The following is a 20,889-nucleotide window of genomic DNA, read 5'->3' as shown; positions in this document are numbered from 1 at the left end:
TAGACTGCCCTGCACCTATTCAGTTCTTTTCACTTGTGTACAGACCCTCAATTTTTATTTTTTTTTTTGTACCTCTGATGATTTTTGCTGCCCTTTGCCAGAGTTTCGTGTCGTTGTGCCCTTGGCAGTGTGAATCCTGGACTGTTCCTGGAGCAGTCCCAGGCTCTGAGATATGGATATATGATCTCAGTTGCTCCATGTTTGCTGTCATGGTCTCCTTGACTCTCTGCCCATCCTGCTCTGCTCCTGCAGCCTGCTTGCTCGGGGCACATCTGGCTGCACGTGCCGTGGAGGTGGCAGATGGCATCTCACGTGGTGTGCTGTGTGAGTGACTGAAGCTTCTCTCTCTTTGCTTGTCAGGGGTGGAGAAAGGTCTGAGCACTTCAGGGTGTCACTGCTGGAGCTGCAGAAGTTCTTACTGGAGTACCAGAGGGTGAGCTCAACAAAGGCCATGGGGAGGGACTGTGGGGTGGGCACCAGTATCAGTGTGGATCCAGTGTTCCATGGGTAACCTTGCTGTGGAGCTGGGGTGATTTGGTTCCGGGGTGCTCTGCCTGGCATGGCTTCAACCTGAGCATGTCCTTCCTGGAGCAGGAGGTGTTGCAGGGGGAGCACTGGGGAGGGCAAACCTGTCCTCAGCCAGGCACCCTGGTCAGAAAAGGAACTAAGAGCTCTGGGAGGAGCAGAGGTCCCGGGAGGAAGGAACTGGTCACTGGAGTTTTACCCAGTCCCTGTGACCTCAGCTGGTTACTGAAGGTTTGGAGCAGCCAAAAAGTCCTGTCCATCCTGGCTGCTCAGAAGTTGTCAGCAGCTCCTGAGGAGCAGCTGATGGATTCAGTCACTGACCTTTCCATTTCAAAGTGACTGCGGGTTGTTCAGCCAGCACAGCATGCACAGACCCCTTGGCTCTTGCTGGGCTCCCACCTCACTGCTGGTCTCCTCCAGGAGGGCAGGTGGGGGAGTGTGAGGCCTCCTGCTCTGTGCCCCACCACTGCCTCTCTGCAGCCAGCAGGGAGTTACCCAGGGGGAGATGTGATGTTTCCATGGCTGATGAAAGAAACACAGGGAGAGGGAGCCAAAGGAAGCCGGGTTGGCTTCTGCTGCCGAGGGAGGAGGGAGGGCAGATGTGTGTGAAGGAGCTGTCAGAGAGGAAAATGCACAGCACTGAGAAAATGAATCCCACAGAAGTAGGGCAGATTTGCTCACTCTGTGCTCTCCAGCATTTGTGCTGACAGTTGAGTTCCTGGCAGAGATGGTCTTGCATCAAAAACCGCCTCCTTAATGGTTAAAGCTTCTTGCTGGATGAGCTGCACGTGGTTTTGAATAGTACTTTCTGAAATGGCTTCTTTTATGTCTCTCCCGGGGTTTGCAGGAGCTCTGGGCTGCAGATACCCTTCAGGTACAGGAATTCATGTTCAACTTTCTGAGAGACCCTTTGAGGGAGATTGATGAGCCTTATTTCACCCTGGACGAAGTAAGACACCTTGAACGTGGTGTGTGTGGAGTGGGGTGACACAGGGGGTGACATCCCTGGTGCAGAGTGTGCTGTGGTGTGACAGCTCTGCTGTCTGTGCTGTGAGTGGTGGTGCTGGAAGGATCACAGCTCCTGTGAGCTGCCTGGCCCTGTGAGATGGACGTGGTGGGTCACTGTGTTACACAAGAGCTGGTTGACAAAGAGAGTGACTTCCGGGCTCTCTTCTTGTGCTGAGTGTGTGCAGCTGGGAGTACTCATCAGGCAGTTCATATGGGGGAGGAGAGGGGCTGCGTTTGGCTTAATGCTGCTTTGGGGCATGTCAGGATTTTTTCAAAGCAAGAAGAGCTGAAAACAAAATAACAAAAACAACTAGAGATGACAATGTCACTGGCACTCTGGACCAAGCCAAGGTCCCTTGACCCACATGGCCTTAGTGAGCTACTGCCAGCCATGTGAGCTGTAAGAAATAAATGCAGAGCAACTCATTCGTCTGCAGTTGGTCAAAGGATTTGGCACACAGATGTCTGGCACAGCTCAGAGGGCAGGTGGCCATGCCCAGGCTGTGGTTACTCTGGCTCAGGTAGCCTGGGTGCTGTGTGGGTGGCCCCTGGTCAGTCTGTGCCTCTGGCACAGGGTGGGAGATGTGTGTGAAGCTGAACCACAGCACCGGCCCCTCCACATCATTAACACCCTTCTGTTTCTTCCTGAGCAGTTTCTCACCTTCCTGTTTTCCAAAGAGAACAGCATCTGGAACTCACAACTGGACATGGTGTGTCTGGAGAACATGAACAACCCCCTCTCCCATTACTGGATCTCCTCCTCACACAACACGTAAGGAGTAGGGGAGGGCTCTCTCCACCCAGCTGCTCCCAACAGCCTTTTCCCATGCCAGGGGGAGATTCTCCTGATTTTGCCTGATCCCAACAATGGGTCAAGTAGACTTCCAAACAGTGGTCAGTACATTAGAGACCTTCCTCTTGGTGCCTCAATTTTCCCTGTGTTGTTTAACCATAAATGTTTTGCTCAGACATTGTTCACAGCACACATCTGCACAGACCTTCAGGTGCCTTCACATCCTGAGCTGTCACTCTGGTAATTCCTCACCATTAGCAATGGCATCTTCCCTAGCCTTTCAGGACAGATGTGGTAAAACCTGTTGGGCTGAATTTGGCCATTTTCCTTCTCTGCTGCTGGAAGAATTTTGCAGGAATTGCTTTCTGTGCAGACAGGCTCTGTGTGTGCTCCCTGTTCATGGGGTGCAGTGGCAGCCCCTTAGCCCACACGTAGAGGACCAAGAGCCTAAGCCAGCTGAGCAGCCCTGAGGGCAGGCAGTGAGCTCCTGTCTGCCTGCAAGAGCTGGTCTAACCCTGCTCTTGGGCTCTTTGTGGCACCAGTGCTGATACCTCTCTGCGGTGTTTATCTCAGGAGACAGCAGTAGGGCTGGGCTCAGAGCAGTGCTGGCAGCCCTTGCCAGTGGGACAGAGCCGAGCCCCTACCCTGGGGAGGTGGCAGCTGTGGGAACGCTGCTCTGCCCTTCCCTGCAGGGCAGAGGCAGGTCCAGGATGGCCCAGTGGTGTGGCTGTGCTGATGTGTTTGTGTCCCCTGGCAGGTACCTGACGGGGGATCAGTTCTCGAGCGAGTCCTCGCTGGAGGCGTACGCGCGCTGCCTGCGCATGGGCTGCCGCTGCATCGAGCGTGAGTGCTGCCCCTCCTCCTGCCTCCTTCCTTGGGACAGCCTGTGGTGGTCGGGAAAGGCTTTGCACGGAAGGCAGAGCTGCTGGTTGACGTGCCACTAGCGACATTATCTCCGTGATGTGCAGAAAGGGCTGAGGTCGTTTGCTTTGTGGGGCGTGCCTGAGCTTTTGGTTCCTGGGGAGGATCTGGCCTTTCACCTCCTCTATTGCCACCTAATGCATTTCCCAGCAGTGCTTAGTTCAGTCCATCTCATGTCCGTGTCCTGCCTGTATTGCAGCCTTTGGGCTGAGTTTCCCCCGTGGGTCTCTTTCAGTGGATTGCTGGGACGGTCCCGATGGCATGCCCGTCATCTACCACGGACACACCTTAACCACCAAGATCAAGTTCTCCGACGTCTTGGTCACTATCAAGGAGCATGCCTTTGTCACCTCTGAGTGAGTACAGCAGGACCTCAGCTGGCAGAGCAGAGAGAATGTAGAGCAGAGAGGTTGTAGTAAAGGGAAGCCCACCTTTATCCAGAGATCCAGCACAAGGCCTGGCATTTGGTGGGAAAAAAATCATCTCGTGTCCCCCAGCCAAAGGGAGATTTTTCCTGGAAGAACTTGTGGGAGGGAGGGCTTTGGGTAAACCTGGGTAGTTTGCCAGTCCTTCTCCACCCTGTGCCCTGCCAGCAGTGGTGGGACACATTCCTGAAGGGTGGTTACACTGGGTGCTCAAGACAACAGAGATCGCTGTTGATGAGAGCTGCTCCTGGAGGGCACAGAGACCAGGTTTCAAAACAGTCTCAGAAGTCCTTGGTTCCATCCAGAGCCCGTGGTGGCTCTGATGACTGTTCTCCTTCTCCCAGTTTCCCTGTCATTCTGTCCATCGAGGACCACTGCAGCATTGCTCAGCAGAGGAACATGGCTCAGAATTTCAAGAAAGTCTTTGGGGACATGCTCTTGACCAAACCAGTCGATATTTCTGCTGATGGCCTTCCCTCTCCAAACCAGCTCAAGAGGAAGATTCTCATCAAGGTGAACCCCTGTCCCCAGCAAGGCTCATAAGTGAAAGAATGAGGGCAGAGTGGGGGGAGGGTGTGGGACCTGCCTCTGGAAGGGAGTGGTTGTCAGTACAGGGTTGGAAGTGGAGAGCTGATGCTCAAACCAGCTGGAGACAGAGCTCTCTTGCTTCAGAGGAGCAGCTGGGTGCTGCCTGTCTGGAGAGTGTGGGGGATGTTGGTATTTCTGCTGCAGGAGTCATTTCTGGGAAGAAAGGGTAGGACTTTACTGCCATTCAATGATCTCTGTGGTATAGATCTTGATCCTTTTAGTCTGGAGGAACCCATTGCAGCAGGGCTGTTCACCAGAAAATGCAAGCTGCTTTTTGGATGCTTGTTCCCCTCGGGGTGCCTGACCTACTCTCTTGTCCCACAGCACAAGAAGCTGGCAGAGGGCAGTGCTTATGAGGAGCTGCCCACGTCCGTGATGTATTCAGAGAATGACATCAGCAACTCCATCAAGAACGGGATCCTCTACCTGGAAGACCCCATAAATCACGTATGTCTCTGCTGCTGTCACCGTGTCCCTGCTCTGGGGGCTCCATAAATGGTGTCATGGCTCCATCGTGTGCTGTGTGTGCTGGAAGGAAGGGGTGTGGTGCAAATGACCAAAGAAGCCCTTGGTCTCTCTGGTTTCTCAGGCATCCCTGAAGGCTGGGGGAGTTCTGTGCTGGCTCTCTCCTGTGCTCTTCCCTAGGCATCTCCTGTGGGCCCTTGCTAGAGGCAGAAGGCTGAGCTAGAGGGAGCTCTGGGCCAAGGTACTGCAGCCTGTGATCTGTGCTGCAGGAAGTTCTGGTGATGGCTGTGCTTCCAGCCCTGCCTCCTACCAAGTGCCTGCACTCCTGACACACCTAAACAAGCATTCTGCTTTGTAAAGCACTGATCACTCATTTACTGTGTGCATTTACTTAACACAGCCCACTTCTTCAGCAGCATTGCTTTGCTGAGGGTCTGTCATGCAAAGCCACCTGCTACCAAAACAGATTTTTTGGGAAAAGGGGAAAGTGCAACGGTAAATCCACATAAAATCCCTGCCATCCTCACCTCTGATAGCCGCTGTGCTGAGTCCATGCAGAGGGGTTTTTTTGCATTGATTTGCTTTTGATTTGGTTATCACCTTTTAATATGTGCTGGGGTGTTTGCAGTGTGATCTGCAGTCACTTTGTATGTAAGACCTGTCACGTGCTGGGTTTTTGCTACTGATAAATCTGTGCTTCAGATCTGGGGGATGTCTTGGAAGCTCCTGTGACTCACTGGAATCAGTGTTGCTGGTGACTGTCCTTCACAAACCTGATCACCCCTCCCTGCTTGTGCTGGTCAGGGAGAGACGATGCCATGGATGGGTGGTGGGCCAGCTCAGTGCTTCCTTGGGGGTCTCTTTGCCAGAGTTTGTTTCTTTGCAGGAGTGGAACCCTCATTACTTTGTGCTGACCAGCAGCAAGATCTATTACTCTGGGGAGACAACCAGTGACCAAGGAAACGAGGATGAGGAAGAGCAGAAGGAGGTGAGGGCTCTCCTGTGTGGCAGTGAGTTGTTCCCATAAGGAAAGGACCTGGCTGCCCAAGGGGCTGAGCATTACCACTGCCAGCTGCCTTCAGGGGGAGATCCTGTGCTGGGAACGATGGGAGCTGCTTCAGAAACTCCCTGGTCCTGGTTGGTAGACCCCTGAGCAGACTCCAGCACCACAACTCAGTAACCCAAGGTGGTGGGTTTTCCCCCTTCCAGGTGAGCAACAGCACCGAGCTTCACTCCACAGAGAAGTGGTTCCACGGGAAGCTGGGAGCAGGCCGTGACGGGCGGCACATCGCGGAGCGGCTGCTCACCGAGTACTGCATCGAGACGGGGGCCCCCGACGGCTCCTTCCTCGTCAGGGAGAGCGAGACCTTTGTTGGGGACTATACCCTCTCCTTCTGGTGAGGCCCTGGCTGCCCCGTGCCGCTCCAGGGGTAGTTTCCTCTCGGTGCTGTGTTCAGTGGTGGGGTCCCGTTCCCTGGTGGTCTGTGAGCAGGTTTCTCCCCTTTTTCTGAGCCCCAGCACCATGTCAGCTCCCTGTCCCGGTGCAGAAGGGTCAAGTCCTTTGGGATCCTTAGGCAATCACTCTCCTGTGGGGCAGGAATTCTGTCTCAGGCTGTTGCTGTGCCTGAGGCAGGTGCAGAATCTCTGTGGACAACCTTGGCTTACCCCCTCCCTCTTGCACAGGCGCAACGGGAAGGTGCAGCACTGCCGGATCCACTCGCGGCAGGATGCCGGCAGCCCCAAGTTCTTCCTGACGGACAACCTGGTGTTCGACAGCCTCTACGACCTCATCACCCACTACCAGGGGGTGCCACTGAGGTGCAACGAGTTTGAGATGAGGCTGACAGAGCCGGTGCCACAGACCAATGCCCATGAGAGCAAAGAGTAAGTGTGTGTTTAGGGAGGGGAGGTTGTGTCCATTGGGTTGCTGGGACCCTGGGGGAAACCGTCCCAGATCTCTCCTCAGCCATTCCCCTCTTGCGGGGACTTTCTGGTCCTCCTTTTCTCCCCGTGGAGCTCTGTCACAGCAGCCGTGCTGGCCAGCTCTGTTGTGCATGGAGCTAATTGTTGTGGAGTCTCAGTGCAAAGCAGAGGTACTGGGCTTGGTTGGGATGCCCTCGCCCATGCCACGCATCACTGAAGGGCTCTGCCCCATTCCAGTGTCATGGATAGGATGTTCTCTGCTCCCTGTCCTCCTTTTGAGGATTCAGGCAGCCTTTTAGGGGCTGAGGGGAAGGTGTGTTCCATGGCAGAGTTGTGGGATGAGCTGGATGTGTGGAGGCCTGTGCAGAGTGACGTGTCTCTCCTGACAGGTGGTACCACGCCAACCTCACCCGGGCCCAGGCCGAGCACATGCTGATGCGGGTGCCCCGCGACGGAGCCTTCCTGGTGCGCAAGAGGAGCGAGCCCAGCTCCTATGCCATCTCCTTCAGGTGTGTCCCTGGGGAGGGGTGACGGGCGCGGGAGGTGTGGCCGGGATGCTGTGGTGGGTGGGAGAGCTGGACAGAGGCCATCAGCCGGACATGAGCCCTCCCAGAGCTCCTCTTGTTCCCATGTGGCCATGGATAAGTCCTGTAGCCCCCTGAGAGCCCTTAGGGCCCTGCTCCTCCTCCCATCCTCTGATGGAAGATGACTTTGCTCAGCCGTCAGCCCAGGGGCACCTTTTCCTCGGGCTTCTTTATTTTGGCAGAGACTTTCTCGTGCCAGGTGCCAAGTGGCTTCTCTCTTTCCTCCTTCCAGGGCAGAAGGGAAGATCAAGCACTGCCGGGTGCAGCAGGAGGGCCAGACTGTGCTGCTGGGCAACTCTGAGTTCGAGAGCCTGGTGGACTTGATCAGCTACTACGAGAAGCACCCGCTGTACCGCAAGATGAAGCTGCGGTACCCCATCAACGAGGAGACGCTGGAGAAGATCGGCACCGCGGTGAGCGTGGCAGCCACTGGGAGAGCTCAGCCACACAGTGATGGACAGGTCGTTTCTGAGCTGCTGCCTTGGTGTGTGAGCCATCCCTGTGCTCCACAGCCCTCACCTCTTGGGGCTTTGTGCCGCTTACTGGCACTGCCCCTCGGAGCCAGGCTGGCTGGGAGTGTGGGCTTGGGCTGCTGTTTGCCATGTGCAGCATCATCTTCAGTCTTGTGGCTTCCCTGGGGTGCTCTCCCTCCCTGCCCCAAGGCAGGGGACCTGTCACTGCTGTAACCACTGTCCCTTTGCTTCCACAGGAGCCGGACTACGGAGCCCTGTATGAGGGACGCCACCCCGGGTTCTATGTGGAAGCCAACCCCATGCCCACCTTCAAGGTATGCTATGACTGCTTGGGATGGGACAACCTGCAAGGCCTGAGGGTTGGCAAGTGTCTCTGTGTTTCATTTTCCAAGAGCTGGGTTATTTTGCACGCTCATTTTTAGACTATGAGGGGAGAAATGCTGGAGGTTGAACCTGCAGGTTCCCAGGCTGGGCTGCCTCTTATTCTGAGCTCTCCGAATTCAATCCATCAGTGGCTGTGGGGTAAAGGAAAGTGCTTGTGTGGGGCCATACCAGATTTGTGAGCTCTACTTTGGTGTAAGTGGGGCCTTGATTTGTTCTGCAGGGTGTCAGTAGGGGCTGGCAGCAGGGCTGGATGCTGCCTGCACACAAGGTGCCTCACAGCCCCCCCAACAAACACATCTGTGGTGGGAGGTGATCTCATCCTGTGGGCTTGTTGTCCGTGTGTCCTTCCCCTGCCCAGCCTCATGGGACCCTCCTCCTTGCAGTGTGCAGTCAAAGCCCTGTTCGACTACAAGGCCCAGCGGGAGGACGAGCTCACCTTCACCAAAAATGCCATCATCCAGAATGTGGAGAAACAGGAAGGAGGCTGGTGAGTGGGAGCTGAGCCTCCCTTTTCCCTCAGGGATGTGGTCAAACCTTGCTGTCACCATCTATACAAAGGTGTGTCCTCTCCAGGAGTGGGTCTGTCTGGGGATTGCCCACAAGCTGCACAGTCCCAAAGTCTCAGGAACCCTAAAAGCAGATAATGGAGGAGCTGTCTGCCCCCCTGACCCCCACTCAGGATGCTCAGGGGTCCCATGGCAGGTGCTGATGCTGCCCCTTCCTTCCCTTCCAGGTGGAGAGGAGATTATGGTGGCAAGAAGCAGCTGTGGTTCCCTTCCAACTATGTGGAGGAAATCACCAGTCCCAGTAGCCTGGAGCCAGAGCGGGAGGTATGTCCATGAGTGGGGCAAGGAGGGCTGGTGCCCCTCGAGCTTGGCTGCTCTGCCCAGCACCATGCCCAGCACCATGCCCAGCACCATCCTGCCTGTGCTTCCTTCCCAGCAGCAGCTGGATGAGAACAGCCCCCTGGGAGACCTGCTCGGAGGTGTCCTGGACGTGCCTTCGTGCCAGATCGGTGAGTGCCAGGGAGAGAGCATTACAAAGGCCCCTTGAGGCTTCTCAGCCCCCTGGGGATACACTCTGCATCCTCACCTGTCACTTCCTGGGCTCCAGTGACCAGAAATGGGACCTTCTTGTAGCTGAAGAGTCCTGGGTCAGCCCTGAGCCCCTGCGTCTGTCCTCTCCCTTCCTCCCTCTGCTCTGTGAAGGGCTTGGCTCAGCAGCTGCTGTGACCTTGCCCTGTGCCCCTGTCCCCACGCAGCCATCCGCCCCGAGGGGAAGAACAACCGGCTCTTCGTGTTCTCCATCAGCATGTCCTCGGTGTCGCGCCTGTCCCTCGACGTGGCGGCCGACACGCACGAGGACCTGCTGGACTGGGTGAAGAAGATCCGGGAGGCAGCTCAGACAGCTGATGCACGGGTGAGCCTGCAGAGACGTCTCCCTGCCAAGTGCTGGGTTTTCCAGGAGCTGAGGAGCAGGCAGAGGCTGGCGGGGGGTGGTGATGTGGCAGTGTGTGATGGAGGGCAGAGCAGTGACAGAGATGACAAAGGCAGAGCAGTCTTTGACAATATGGTGAGGGGTGGTGGCTGTGTGTTACGGCTTGAGAGGTTCAGGCTGAATATCTGGGAAGATCAGACAACTGGGAGGGTGCTGCAGCCTTGGGAGGTGGGGGATCTCCATCCATGGAGGGTGGCAAGGCCACAGCTGCCCTGCCCTGCCCTGCTCCAGGCAGGAGGCAGGACCCACCAAGGGCCCTTCCCATGGGGGTTTTGTGGTGTCCCCCAGTGCAGACCTGGCAGACCTGCTAGTGGTTCCCACAGCATGAGCAGGAACAGCCACACCAAGCAGTGTGGGTCAGTTTATGAGCTGGGTTGTCCAACACCACTGCTCCTACCTGGCCTGACACCTCTGTCACCCTCTCTTGGCAGCTCTCCGAAGGGAAGATGATGGAGAGGAGGAAGAAAATTGCCCTGGAGCTTTCTGAGCTGGTGGTCTACTGCCGACCTGTGCCCTTCGATGAAGAGAGTGAGCATCTGCCGGGCTGGGGCCACCACAGGCACTCACCATGGCATCACCCACCCCGTGGTGTGCCCCAAGGGGCTGCTTTGGCTAGATCTCAGCAGAGGCCAGGTGTCCAAGGTGTCCAAAGCACCAGTTTGCCTTGGAGCTCTGGAAACATCCTTTTGCAGAGGGTGGAAGTTCTGTTCCCCATCCCTCTGTTGCTCATATCTGTCACCATCCAGAGCAGCTGCTGATGAAGTGGGGTTGGGGAGCATCATGCCTGATCACCAAGAGCTGTGTCAGTGCTTTCAGCCATTGGTGTTAGGCCCCTGGAAAACACTCCCCAGGTCAGAGTAGGGTCTGCACTGCTGTGATGTCTGAGCCAGGGGTGGGAGGATGGTGTCAGGAAGGAGCCAGTCAGGGTGCTTGAAATGTCTGAAAAGGGAGTGTTCTTCTGGCTTACACAGTGCTGTCTCCTCCCAGAGATCGGCACAGAGAGGGCCTGTTACCGAGATATGTCCTCCTTCCCCGAGACCAAGGCGGAAAAGTACGTCAACAAGATCAAAGGCAAGAAGTTCCTGCAGTACAACCGCCTGCAGCTCTCCCGCATCTACCCCAAGGGCCAGCGCCTCGACTCCTCCAACTACGACCCCCTGCCCATGTGGATCTGTGGCAGCCAGCTGGTAGCACTCAACTTCCAGACCCCAGGTGAGGGCAGCAGGCAGGGGAGGTGGGTGGGTTCCTGGGGTGCCCGGTATCTCCTCTGAGCCACCTGCCTGCACCCCTGCTAACCTGCTCCTGGCAAATGGGAGGTCTAGGAGGGGCTCTGGGTCTAGGAGGGGCTCTGCAGGCAGCAAGACCCAGTGTTCATGTCCAGGCACGTGGTTGCTGCAGGGGAAATGTGCTCCTGAGGGCTGGATTGACCCAGGGAGCTGGGCTGAGCCTGAGGGTTGTGCCACGAGAGCAAGATGAGATGGAGAGGAGGCAGGGAGTTTTCCCAGGTCCCTGGTAACAAGGAGGGCAGGCAGGGAAGGTGCCAAAGGGGATGGTGCAGCCCCAGCTTTGGGACTCCAGCTGGTTGCAGGGTTAGACACCAGCTGGATGCATGGTCTGGGTCCAGCTGGCTGCTCCTCTTGCCTTTCCCCAGCTTCCATTCCTGCTCCTGCCGTGCAGTCCAACCTTCCTCTTTCCCTGGCCCTTGCCAAGCCCTGCTGTGAGCCTGTTCAGCTCACCCACACACCAGCAAACGACCTGCCTCTTTTTTCCTGCTGGCTTTTTCATTCCTTTTCTGAATTCAAGCATCTCACAGGGTGGTTTGGCAAACACTAGAGTCAGCACAGGGAAAGCTGAAGGGAGAGGGAGGAAAAGGAGGAGGTGACCCATGGAGCACTGGGTAGTTGGGCAGATCCTGCATAAGAAGATCACCCCATGTCCCCAACACGTGCACAGGCTGCAGTGAGGTCGTGGAGCACAGGATGGACCAGGTCCCCTTGCCAAGGGCTTCCTGAGAGGGACCAATAATCCAAGTGATCTAGCTTGTGAAAAGGGCACAGGGCCTCTTCCATCTCCTCCATCTCCTGCTTGTGCTCTCCAGACAAGCCCATGCAGATGAATCAGGCCTTGTTCATGTCCAGTGGCCAGTGTGGGTACGTCCTGCAGCCAACCAACATGCGAGATGACATCTTTGACCCCTTCGACAAGGGCACGCTGCGAGGCATCGAGCCGCTCTCCATCTCCATTGAGGTCAGTACTGCTCCCGCTGTGGGGAGGGATTCCATCCGGGTGGTTATACCAGACTTGGGGTGACAGAATGTATTTTCTGGGTTCCTGGCTCTGCCTGCAGCTGCTTGCTCCTCACCAAACCCCTCAGCCCTTCCCTAGAGCTGTCCCACAGCACAGGCTTGGAGAGCCCTCGCTGAAGAGGGAGACCCGCGGGTGTTGCTGAGGGTACCTGGAAAGGACCATCCAGAGCATCCCTGGATGCTCCCCCGGGACCCCTCCGGCGCAGGGCCCAGTGCCTGCAGGTGGCATCCATGAGCTGCTGAGGTGGCATCCCTGTGCCCAGAGCCTGGCCGGCTCCAGCGGGATAACACAGGAGCTGTGCCTGGTCCCCTCCTTGTCACTCAGTCCCTCCGGGCTCGAGGTGTCCATGACCCCTTGGCTTGTGGCCCCTCAGGGGAAGATGCTCAAGGACAGAGCATCTTTTCACCCTGTTTTCTGTGTTGTACTGCTGGTGATGATAAGAGGAGGGGTGGCTGTGGGTGAGGGGTGCCAGAGGGTGGGCTGGGGGTACTGGGTGAATCTTTTTCATCCTGGATGGTGGTTCTGAAGCAGGGAGCTGCACCACAGGGGCTCCACAGGGGTATTGGACAGCTTGCCAGGCAAAGCCCCTGGAGGGCTGTGCCAAAGCAGGTGGCTCTCATGTTTGGAGCAGTGGTGTCCTGTACAGGCATCCGTGGTGATCCTGGAACCAAGCTGTGGGTCAGCAGTCTCCTTTGCCAGTCCCTTCACCTCATGCAGACCTTGGGGAGGATGCAGTGGAGATCTTGCCTTTAGGTGCTCACAAGTTTCCTCTGAGGCCACCTGTTTCAGAGTGTCCCACCTAAGCCACAGTCTTCCCTATGAGGAAACCCCATCATGTCCTATCTGCACCATTGACGCCATATCCACTGTCTCCCTAAAATCTCTGGCACTGTTTCCCTTTACCACCTGTTTTCCCAGCTCTTTCTGCATCTCAGAATGCAGCTGCAATCAGCAGGTGTCAAGAGTCATTGTACCATAGCCAGTCACTGTCGCCTTTAAGAGATGGGCTCAGCCTTTTGTCCTCTGGCAAAACTGCCCATGTCCCCACCAAAGCCAGCTTTCACGGATGGAGAAGCCGTCTCGAGCCCAGCATGACTCAAAGCACATGATCCAGCGTTGGCAGCATGTCCTTCCTCTGCAACAACAGCGTGCCAACAGCACACTGGAGCGACATATGGCCACCGGCAAGAGGGAGCTGCGCTGGCTTTCTCCTGTGAGGAAGCAGGTTGTCATTGGAGTTGGGCACAGACTGTGCTATGATTAGGAGGCAGAGCAGTGATGGAGAGCAGCTCCTTTTCATCCTCACACCGAGGCAGGAGGGCCGAGAAGTTTCAGCAAAGAAGAGGGTGTCCAGCGTAGCACTCCAGGCAGGGAACGGCGCTCGGCTTGGAGCCCAGTTCCAGCTTGGCAGGCTGGGGGAGGGATGCTGTGGCCCAGGCCTGGCTGTGCAGGCAGTAGGCAGGAACCTGGGGCAGTTTTTTTTATGGCTTACAGGTCAGACTGGTGATAGCAGCTTCCAGGGGTGGGAGCTGTTTCTCTCCGAGAGGCCCAGGCTGTCAGCGTCGCTTCTGTCTCCAATTAGCAGAGCCAGGGTGGCTTATTTGGAAAGGTGTCTTGGTATGCAAAGACATTGTTTTTCCCTTTGGTCCTGTCTCTTACCAAGTGTCTCCTGCTCTCTGCCCAGGTCCTGGGGGCTCGGCACCTTCCCAAAAATGGAAGAGGAATCGTTTGTCCTTTTGTGGAGGTGGAGGTGTCCGGTGCCGAGTATGACAATGCCAAGCAGAAAACCGAGATCGTGGGTGAGTGGGTTAGTGAAGGGAAGGGAGAGGGATGCACCAGCACTCCTGATCCTGCTGTGGGCCATGGGTGCTGCAGGAAAGCCTGGCCCTGGGCTGGGAGCTGCCCTTGTGCTGCCCCCAAGCTCAGCATCAGCTGTGGGGGAAGGGGGCTCAGCGGGGGCTGCCCACTGACAGCCGTGTCTCGTGAGCAGCGGACAACGGCCTGAACCCCCTCTGGACCCCGAAGCAGTTCCACTTCCAGGTCAGCAACCCTGACTTTGCCTTCCTCCGCTTTGTGGTGTACGAGGAGGACATGTTCAGCGATGAGAACTTCCTGGCTCAGGCCACCTTCCTGGTGAAAGGCTTGAAGACAGGTAAAGCACTTGGGGGAGGGTGGTCATGGTGATCCTCACCAGTTCACATCATTAGCCAGGAAGATGCTGAGTTTCACGAGAGGATGTTGTCATGCCCCAGGCTGGCTCAGTCCATCCTGTCCCCATGACAGGTCACAGCCCCAGCGAGGTAAAGGAAGGCAGAAGCCATTTGCTAACAGCCCTTGGGGCTGACTGGGATGAGTTGGAGAGTCATGGAATCATAGAATGGTTTGGGTTGGAAGGGACCCTAAAACACCATCTCATTCCAATCCCCCTGCCATGGGCAGGGACGCTTTCCACTGGACCAGGTTGCTCAGAGCCCCATCCAACCTGGCGGAAGCAAAGAAGGGTCTTATGGGAGAAGGACCCCCCTCTGACACTGACATGTGCCACGAGTGACACCAGGGCTGTCTCTGCTTTAGGTTTCCGAGCTGTTCCCCTGAAGAACAACTACAGTGAGAATTTGGAGCTGGCTTCCCTGCTGGTCAAGATAGACATTTTCCCTAGCAAGGTGAGGCTGGGGTCGCACACGGGAAGGTGACTGTGCCACAGGGCTGAGGAGCAGAGGCAGTAAGTGAGCCCTGCCTGGCCCTGCCCACGCTCCTGCTTCAGTCAGGACAAGGCTCAGCTGTGCCTGGCCTGAATTCCCAATGCTGCTCCATAGTGATGCATGGTGGAAGGGCAAGTGCTGGGCTTGCCTCCTGCAGCAGTCAGGGTGTTTCAGGCAGGGTCCTGCCTGGACTGCGTTTGACTTGCCTGGAAATCCCTTCAGCAAAAGCTGGAGGAGGCGGATTTGCTCCATCCCAGTGCCTGTCTGCTCTCCAGGGAAGTTACAGCTCCGTATCACGGAGCTGGCTGGCCTGGGGCTGTCTGTGTTGGCAAAAGTGGAGGGCAGGGCTGCTTCAGAGACAGATGGTTCTTTTATTTCTTCATTTTAAATGATGCTGGTGGGAGCCAGCAGTGGTTGTTAGAGCAGTTTCATATTGCAAACCCCAAGCCCCCGTGAGCCCTGGACGCGCTGCGTGGCAGCTGCACCAGGACTGCCCTTACTGCAGGATGTACACTTTGAAATCCCAACCCCTTGACTGCTGTGTTTTTTTCTTTGTGATCCAAGCAGGAGAATGGTGAAATAAACCTCTTCAGTGCTTCAGCCCTACGGGAACGAGCAGGGGATGCCTCCAGTCAGCTGCTGTCAAGCAGAGGCAGAGAGGGGTCCTTTGAGTCGCGGTACCAGCAGCCTTTTGAGGATTTCCGGGTGTCACAGGAGCAGCTCGCTGACCACTTCGAGAGCCGGGAGCGAAGGTAATGGCAGTGCTCCTTCAGCTCCTCCCAGCAGACTCTGCTGCATAGAAACCCTAAATTTCAGCATGGAAGTTGTGCCATTGCTTAGGGGAGTCGCTGCCTTGGGGTCTGTGGGAGTAGGGTGGGACAAGGAGCTGCCGCCCTGCAGCTGGTGCCACCTTCCTCAGGCACGGGAGATGGGGCTGAGCCCCCGCTTTCCCCCAGTGGGGTGACCTTAGACACCCGAGAATGCCCTTGGTGACCCCTGGGTGAGGCTGAGCTGTCCCCTCTCTGTGCCCCCCTGCAGGGTACTGCGGAGGACCCGGGTCAACGGGGACAACCGGCTGTAGCCCATCCCGGCGGGCGAAAGCACCTCCAGTGCTTGTGAATCTCACAGCACGCTGTGAACTGGTTTCTATGGAAACGGCACTGCTATGGCCTACTTTCAGGCAGCTTTTCCAGTTTCTCTGCTGAAGTGTGTTCAAGTGGAGAACTAAAAAAAAAAAAAATAATATTGGAAAAAAAAAACCCCACTCCAAAACCAACCCCAAACCACCCTCCAACCTTCACCACCAAGCCCTTAATGAAGCGTGTCGGTGCAGACAGGCTGCCAGCCGCTGAGGTGAGAGACCAAACTGCCTATAATCACAAGGAGAGACCCAAAAAACCCCCATCCAGCCCTCTGTGTCGCTGCTCTGCCTGTATTCCAGAGATCCTGTGCAGCTGCCAGAGGCTCTGTGCAGCCATCCTTTGCTGTACTGTTCCCAGCACTCTGGGCAGGGGGGGACTTTGGAGACCAAGGCAGCACTAGCTGTGTCCTGGCATCGGATCTACTACCTGTATAGCCTCTGCCTAAGGGTCCAGTAGTGAAACTCTGTGTTTACGGGGCCGCTCTAGCTTTAAACGACAATAAAAGTGTCAGTATTATGTGTGTGCTGGCTCAGGTGTCTGGTGGGCTGTGCCCTGCACAGGGGTGCAGCCATTCCTGAGGGGAGCTTGCACTGTTCTCTCCTTCCTCCTGGATTTAGGGGGTTTGCAGCTGCTGAGGGGAAAAATAATAAGCAGCAGCATCAGGTTTAATGTTTTCATTCAAAAGGATAAAACGAGGTTATGTGCTACCACTGGCCATGCAGTTCTGAGCCAGCCTGGGGACAAGCACCCCAGGATGAAGAAGAGCTCCCAGGACAGAGGTGTCTGAGCTCAGCATGTGGCTGGGTCACTCACTCATGGCCTTACCCCATCGTGCTCTTAAAACAAATGGGAAGGTTGTGATGAAGCATTCCCAGCCCTCTCCACGTGGGGCAGCTCCTGCTGTGATGCCCTGGGCTTAAGGGCATCACCACGGGCCTCCCCAGACCCCAGTGCAAGCACCAGTCAACTCACGCTTGTCTTTTACGCTCTTTATTTAGGAACAACCAAAAATGTCTGGTTTCATTTCAACAAACTGTACAAGCAAGCTCTTCCCCTCGCCCACCCTCACATCCACATATACAAAAGGAAGGGAAACTTGCCATTCACTTCTCAGAAGTGGCATTGTTGCTACAGGGAGTTCTTGCCCTCAGAATAAGAGCAGGTAAAGTCCATAGCAGGTACAAGCTACCCTAGCCCTAATAATAGCTACAGCCCACAATCACAGGCAGCTTCACTTTTTTTTTTTTCCCTCTTTAAAACCTTTAGCAAAAGTAAAAACTATTTCCTGTTTCACACGATTGCCAAAGTGGCCATTTAAAATTGTGGTCTTGAAAAAAAACACAGTAACAACCCTACTGGAACCCCCCACACCTCCCCAGTACAAAGACAGTTTACACAGCAGAGCACTCGCTCTGCTCCCTCACTGCAAGGACACCCTTATGAAAGGTCCCATTGCAGCTACAATTACATTTTCCTTTGGATAAATCCAAGCAAAAATTCCAGGTCATTCAGCACCAGCATGATTTCTAAATAACAATAATTAAAAAAAAAAAAAAAAAAAAAAAAGAGACCCCATTAGGCTGACTTTGTGGTCTGCTGAGAAACAAAGTGATCAACACGCTGTTCCCAAAGTCTCTCTTTTAGTGCAATGTTAGTATGTGCAAGGGGAATCACAGCCACGTACCCATAACACCACCACGAGCCAGATGGGGCAGAGAGAAAGTGCAATTTTAGCTAGAAGTTTTCTATGCCATGGATTCCTAGCCCAACCCTCACTAGCACCAGTAAGCAAGAGTCCTCCTAACACTGCCCTCCATCAGTGCAGGTAAAAAGGGGCCTTAATTGTGCCATAAAAATATGGCCAATGTCAGCAAACAGAGCACTTGGGCAATAACCAGAAAATTCAAAATTAAAAAAAAAAAAGAAAATTCACTGCTTAGGTAACAGAGCTCCCTTGGTCTGCCCTAAAGTTTGTGATGCCAATCCAGCACTCCTGGCAGGACCACTGCCAGTAAAACACAGAGCAGAAACTAACCCTCCCAATTTAAAAAAAAAAAAAAGGGAGAGCCTGCAAGTGCCTCATCCCTCTCCATGTGAAGTGTTGCCTAATCTTCCCTGCTGTTTTGGGGATCAGCTGGGTCTTGACACCAGTGGTTGCAGGTGAGCTGAATCACATCAGGCCCCTGATCAATTTGAAAAGAGCAAAGCCAAAGTTATCAGGGTAACTGGAGACAGAAGTTTACAAATATTTGAAATACTGTCAACACTGTAATTTGTGCCTAAGTGCTGAAAATCATCTCTCTCTTCTGATTCCCAGTGATCCAGCTTCCAGTCAGGTTGTCTCTGTTACATCTCTAAGAGAGAGGGGCTGCAGGGAAGACACAATACAACACTCCTCCATGTGATCAAACTGTTGCTTTTCAATTTAAAAAAAAAAAACAACAAAAAAAACAAAAACAAAAACCACGAAATCCTAAATGTAAAACCTGCCTTCTACAGTTTCCTTCTTTTCCTGAACAGTCAAGGGACAAATAGCAAAAATTAACCAAGCAGGTATCTTGCAGCTCCAGCCAGGTAAAGGGTTTCAGCTGTAGCAGCTGCTGCTTTTGCTCGTTGCTTCTCATGGTGACCAACACAAATCCCTGGCAGGGAGGGGACATGAAGCCACACAAAATACCTCCAATCAGCTGTGCCCATCCTCCCACCAGATGCAGGCCTGGTGTCCATCAGCGCTCACCTCTCAGGCAAGTGGAAATAGGAACCTGTAGATTATGGTTGGTTTAGTGTCCTGCTTTAAAAAAAAAATAAAAAAAAAATAATGATTTCCAGGATGCTAATTATGGACCTGAAAAATAAGGTACCCAAATGAAACACGGAGCCATGTCTAAGGCTGGCACAAATCAGGGTTTCGGGTTATTAAGCAATTGGATTGTGCCCTTAATCTAAGCAGTCTCAGAGACATAAGTAACAAGATTCACATGGATTAAAAATAATGGTTACTGCTGTGCCTGCCAAGCCCGAGCTCAGACAGAGCCGATGGAGGTGGAGAATATAATTTCCCTTCCTTACTGATGCTGGCTACATCACCTCGGTCTTACACCCCTCCTTTCAAGTCAAGATAGTCATCTTTGATTAGATGATGATAAATATTCACACACTGTGTAGAACTGTGGTGACACTTCCTCTTAACACCACAAGAGCTGCTGCTGGGACTGTCAAGCCACCTCTCAATTTTTCCTTTCAGTTTTGGATGCAAACACATTTCCAATGTCCTGCACCAAAACCCGAGTCTGTCTGGAGATGGCACCTGCTTCTCCTTCTCAACAGAGAAACAGGGGACCACAGAGCTAAACCCTCAGAAATCTTCAGCTTATACTTTTATGGAGATTTCAAGTCAACAAAAAAATGCAGATAACAAGGAATGTAGGAGTAGAAAGGGAACTCGATCACTTTTTGACTTTTTTTTGTCTCTAAATCTCACCCTCCCCACGCAGTGGCATTTGCCAGCCCCGTCGCCACGTCCGAGGGGAGTCTGCATGGAACCACTTTTTAAAATTCCTTTGACCCAAAAGAAAGAAAACTCCTGCTGTGCTTGTATGAATGCATGGAGACAAAGCTCAAAAACCTCAGCAGCTTCCAACCCTCAAGGCTGTTTTTTCTGTGTACACCGGGAAATTCTCCCTCTAGCTCACAAGATTTCTTTTCAATTTTTCTGGAAAACTGGCTGAATATAATCCAAGTGCAAAATATTTCAGCTAGTGCATGGAAACATGGTTTGAAGGGACCAGTTCATACCATAGTCCTTAAGCATTTCTGTAGATGGAGTGGGGAATCACTCTTCCAATTAGCCATAGGCCTTTAAGTGTACACCAAAAATCCCACAGAAAATCACCTTGAATGGGCAAACTACACTTCCAACATATTTATATAGCAAGTAGTTAGTAAAAGTGTACATTTTTAATGTACATCTTAATGCAATAAAGAATCAATGGCATATCTGAACTGTATATATGTGTACTTAAATAAACCTGCATGTACATAGACACTACAGAGTAAATTGACCTACCTGTATTTGTTCTCTGAAGGTGGCACTGCCCATACACCCCCTAAGGCCACACGACTCACAGATCTGCTTTCCAGCTCTAGCCCCACCCAGATTCTCCCATCACCTGTGATATTTTAGGGTGTGCAGGATTGCACCCATGAAGGCGAACCCCTGGGGCTCTGGCAGTGCAGCCACCCCCAAGGGGAGCAGTGGGGATGAGCCAACACAAAGCCAAGGTGGGATGGCTGCTGGTCACACCTCCAACCATGCCATGACCATCAGTAGTGCTTCTAAAGAGACATTTAGGGAGCCTGGTGCCACAGCAGGGTGCTCTGGGTCGGTGCCACCCCTGCTCAGAGCATGGTGGGGATGGTCCATCTCACCGCTACGGGATGGGCACAGTGTGAGTGGGTGCATCCAAAACATCACCCCGGCTCTCTGGGGTGCAGGTCACCTCCATCTGAAGCAGATGGTCGCACTTGGCCATGAGGATCATCCCCTGTGTGCCAGGGAGCCCCACGAACTCAGGCACAGGCACCCAGCATGTCCCGCCGGGCGAGGGGAAGCCCCTCTGCCAAAGCACTGAGCAGATACAGCTCCTTCCAGCAGCTGAGCAAGGCAGCCTCAAAGAGGGGACAAAGAAAGAATTGCAAAAGCAAGGGCAATTAAAGGTAGAAATCAGACACCATCTTTGGAAGAGGTTCTGAAAGAGCTTTTTTGTTTTTAAACCAGATTTTTTGTAAATCTCTGGATCTGATCCTTCAGGGTTTGCTACCCACCCTCCTAATAAATATCATTTACCACTAACAATGAAGTCTCCCACATTAAAAAGCTCTCACTAAATAAAAAACTTCTACTGAAAAAGCTTGGCTGAGTTGGCTTGGCAAAAATAAGGAGCTATGACTACTCTCTATAAATACATCAGCGGATAAACACCGAAACTATTTAAGTTAAAGGACAATGTTGGCTCCAAAACAAACCAGCAATGAACCAGCCACGAATTAATTCAAACTAGAAATTTAAATAAAGTTTCTAACCACTCAAAGGCAGTGAAGTTCTGGAAGAGCCTTCCAAGAGCAAAAGTGAAGGCAAGACATGGAACCAATT

At 53.9% G+C, this 20,889-nt stretch overlaps 1 protein-coding gene across 4 annotated transcripts in view; it reads left to right on the top strand.

The window, feature by feature from the left end:
* PLCG1 (phospholipase C gamma 1) overlaps positions 1-19,785 on the top strand; it is a 44,635-nt gene extending 24,850 nt beyond the window's left edge. Inside the window, exons 8-32 of one of the 4 annotated variants that reach the window (XM_027732511.2) lie at positions 361-433; positions 1,373-1,474; positions 2,187-2,305; positions 3,084-3,169; positions 3,483-3,603; positions 4,017-4,185; positions 4,585-4,707; positions 5,612-5,713; positions 5,935-6,122; positions 6,409-6,609; positions 7,038-7,157; positions 7,465-7,645; positions 7,942-8,019; positions 8,473-8,576; positions 8,823-8,919; positions 9,035-9,104; positions 9,351-9,508; positions 10,018-10,114; positions 10,574-10,798; positions 11,685-11,833; positions 13,578-13,692; positions 13,884-14,045; positions 14,468-14,556; positions 15,163-15,347; positions 15,634-19,785. In XM_027732511.2, coding sequence (XP_027588312.1) covers positions 361-433; positions 1,373-1,474; positions 2,187-2,305; positions 3,084-3,169; positions 3,483-3,603; positions 4,017-4,185; positions 4,585-4,707; positions 5,612-5,713; positions 5,935-6,122; positions 6,409-6,609; positions 7,038-7,157; positions 7,465-7,645; positions 7,942-8,019; positions 8,473-8,576; positions 8,823-8,919; positions 9,035-9,104; positions 9,351-9,508; positions 10,018-10,114; positions 10,574-10,798; positions 11,685-11,833; positions 13,578-13,692; positions 13,884-14,045; positions 14,468-14,556; positions 15,163-15,347; positions 15,634-15,676 — 3,157 coding nt within the window. In that variant the 3' untranslated portion in view covers positions 15,677-19,785. Of the gene's footprint in view, positions 1-360; positions 434-1,372; positions 1,475-2,186; positions 2,306-3,083; positions 3,170-3,482; positions 3,604-4,016; positions 4,186-4,584; positions 4,708-5,611; positions 5,714-5,934; positions 6,123-6,408; positions 6,610-7,037; positions 7,158-7,464; positions 7,646-7,941; positions 8,020-8,472; positions 8,577-8,822; positions 8,920-9,031; positions 9,105-9,350; positions 9,509-10,017; positions 10,115-10,573; positions 10,799-11,684; positions 11,834-13,577; positions 13,693-13,883; positions 14,046-14,467; positions 14,557-15,159; positions 15,348-15,633 lie in introns of all 4 variants that reach the window. The other 3 variants (XM_027732510.2, XM_039386720.1, XM_039386719.1) reach the window with 3 other exon arrangements.
* The last annotated feature ends 1,104 nt before the right edge of the window (positions 19,786-20,889 follow it).

This window comes from Pipra filicauda, unplaced genomic scaffold (genome assembly GCF_003945595.2).
Source record: "Pipra filicauda isolate LSUMZ 115617 unplaced genomic scaffold, ASM394559v2 scaffold4_size7858003_pilon, whole genome shotgun sequence".
NCBI lineage: Eukaryota > Metazoa > Chordata > Aves > Passeriformes > Pipridae > Pipra > Pipra filicauda.
Note: the sequence above shows the minus strand (reverse complement) of the source record. Positions and strands in the feature narration are given on the sequence as shown.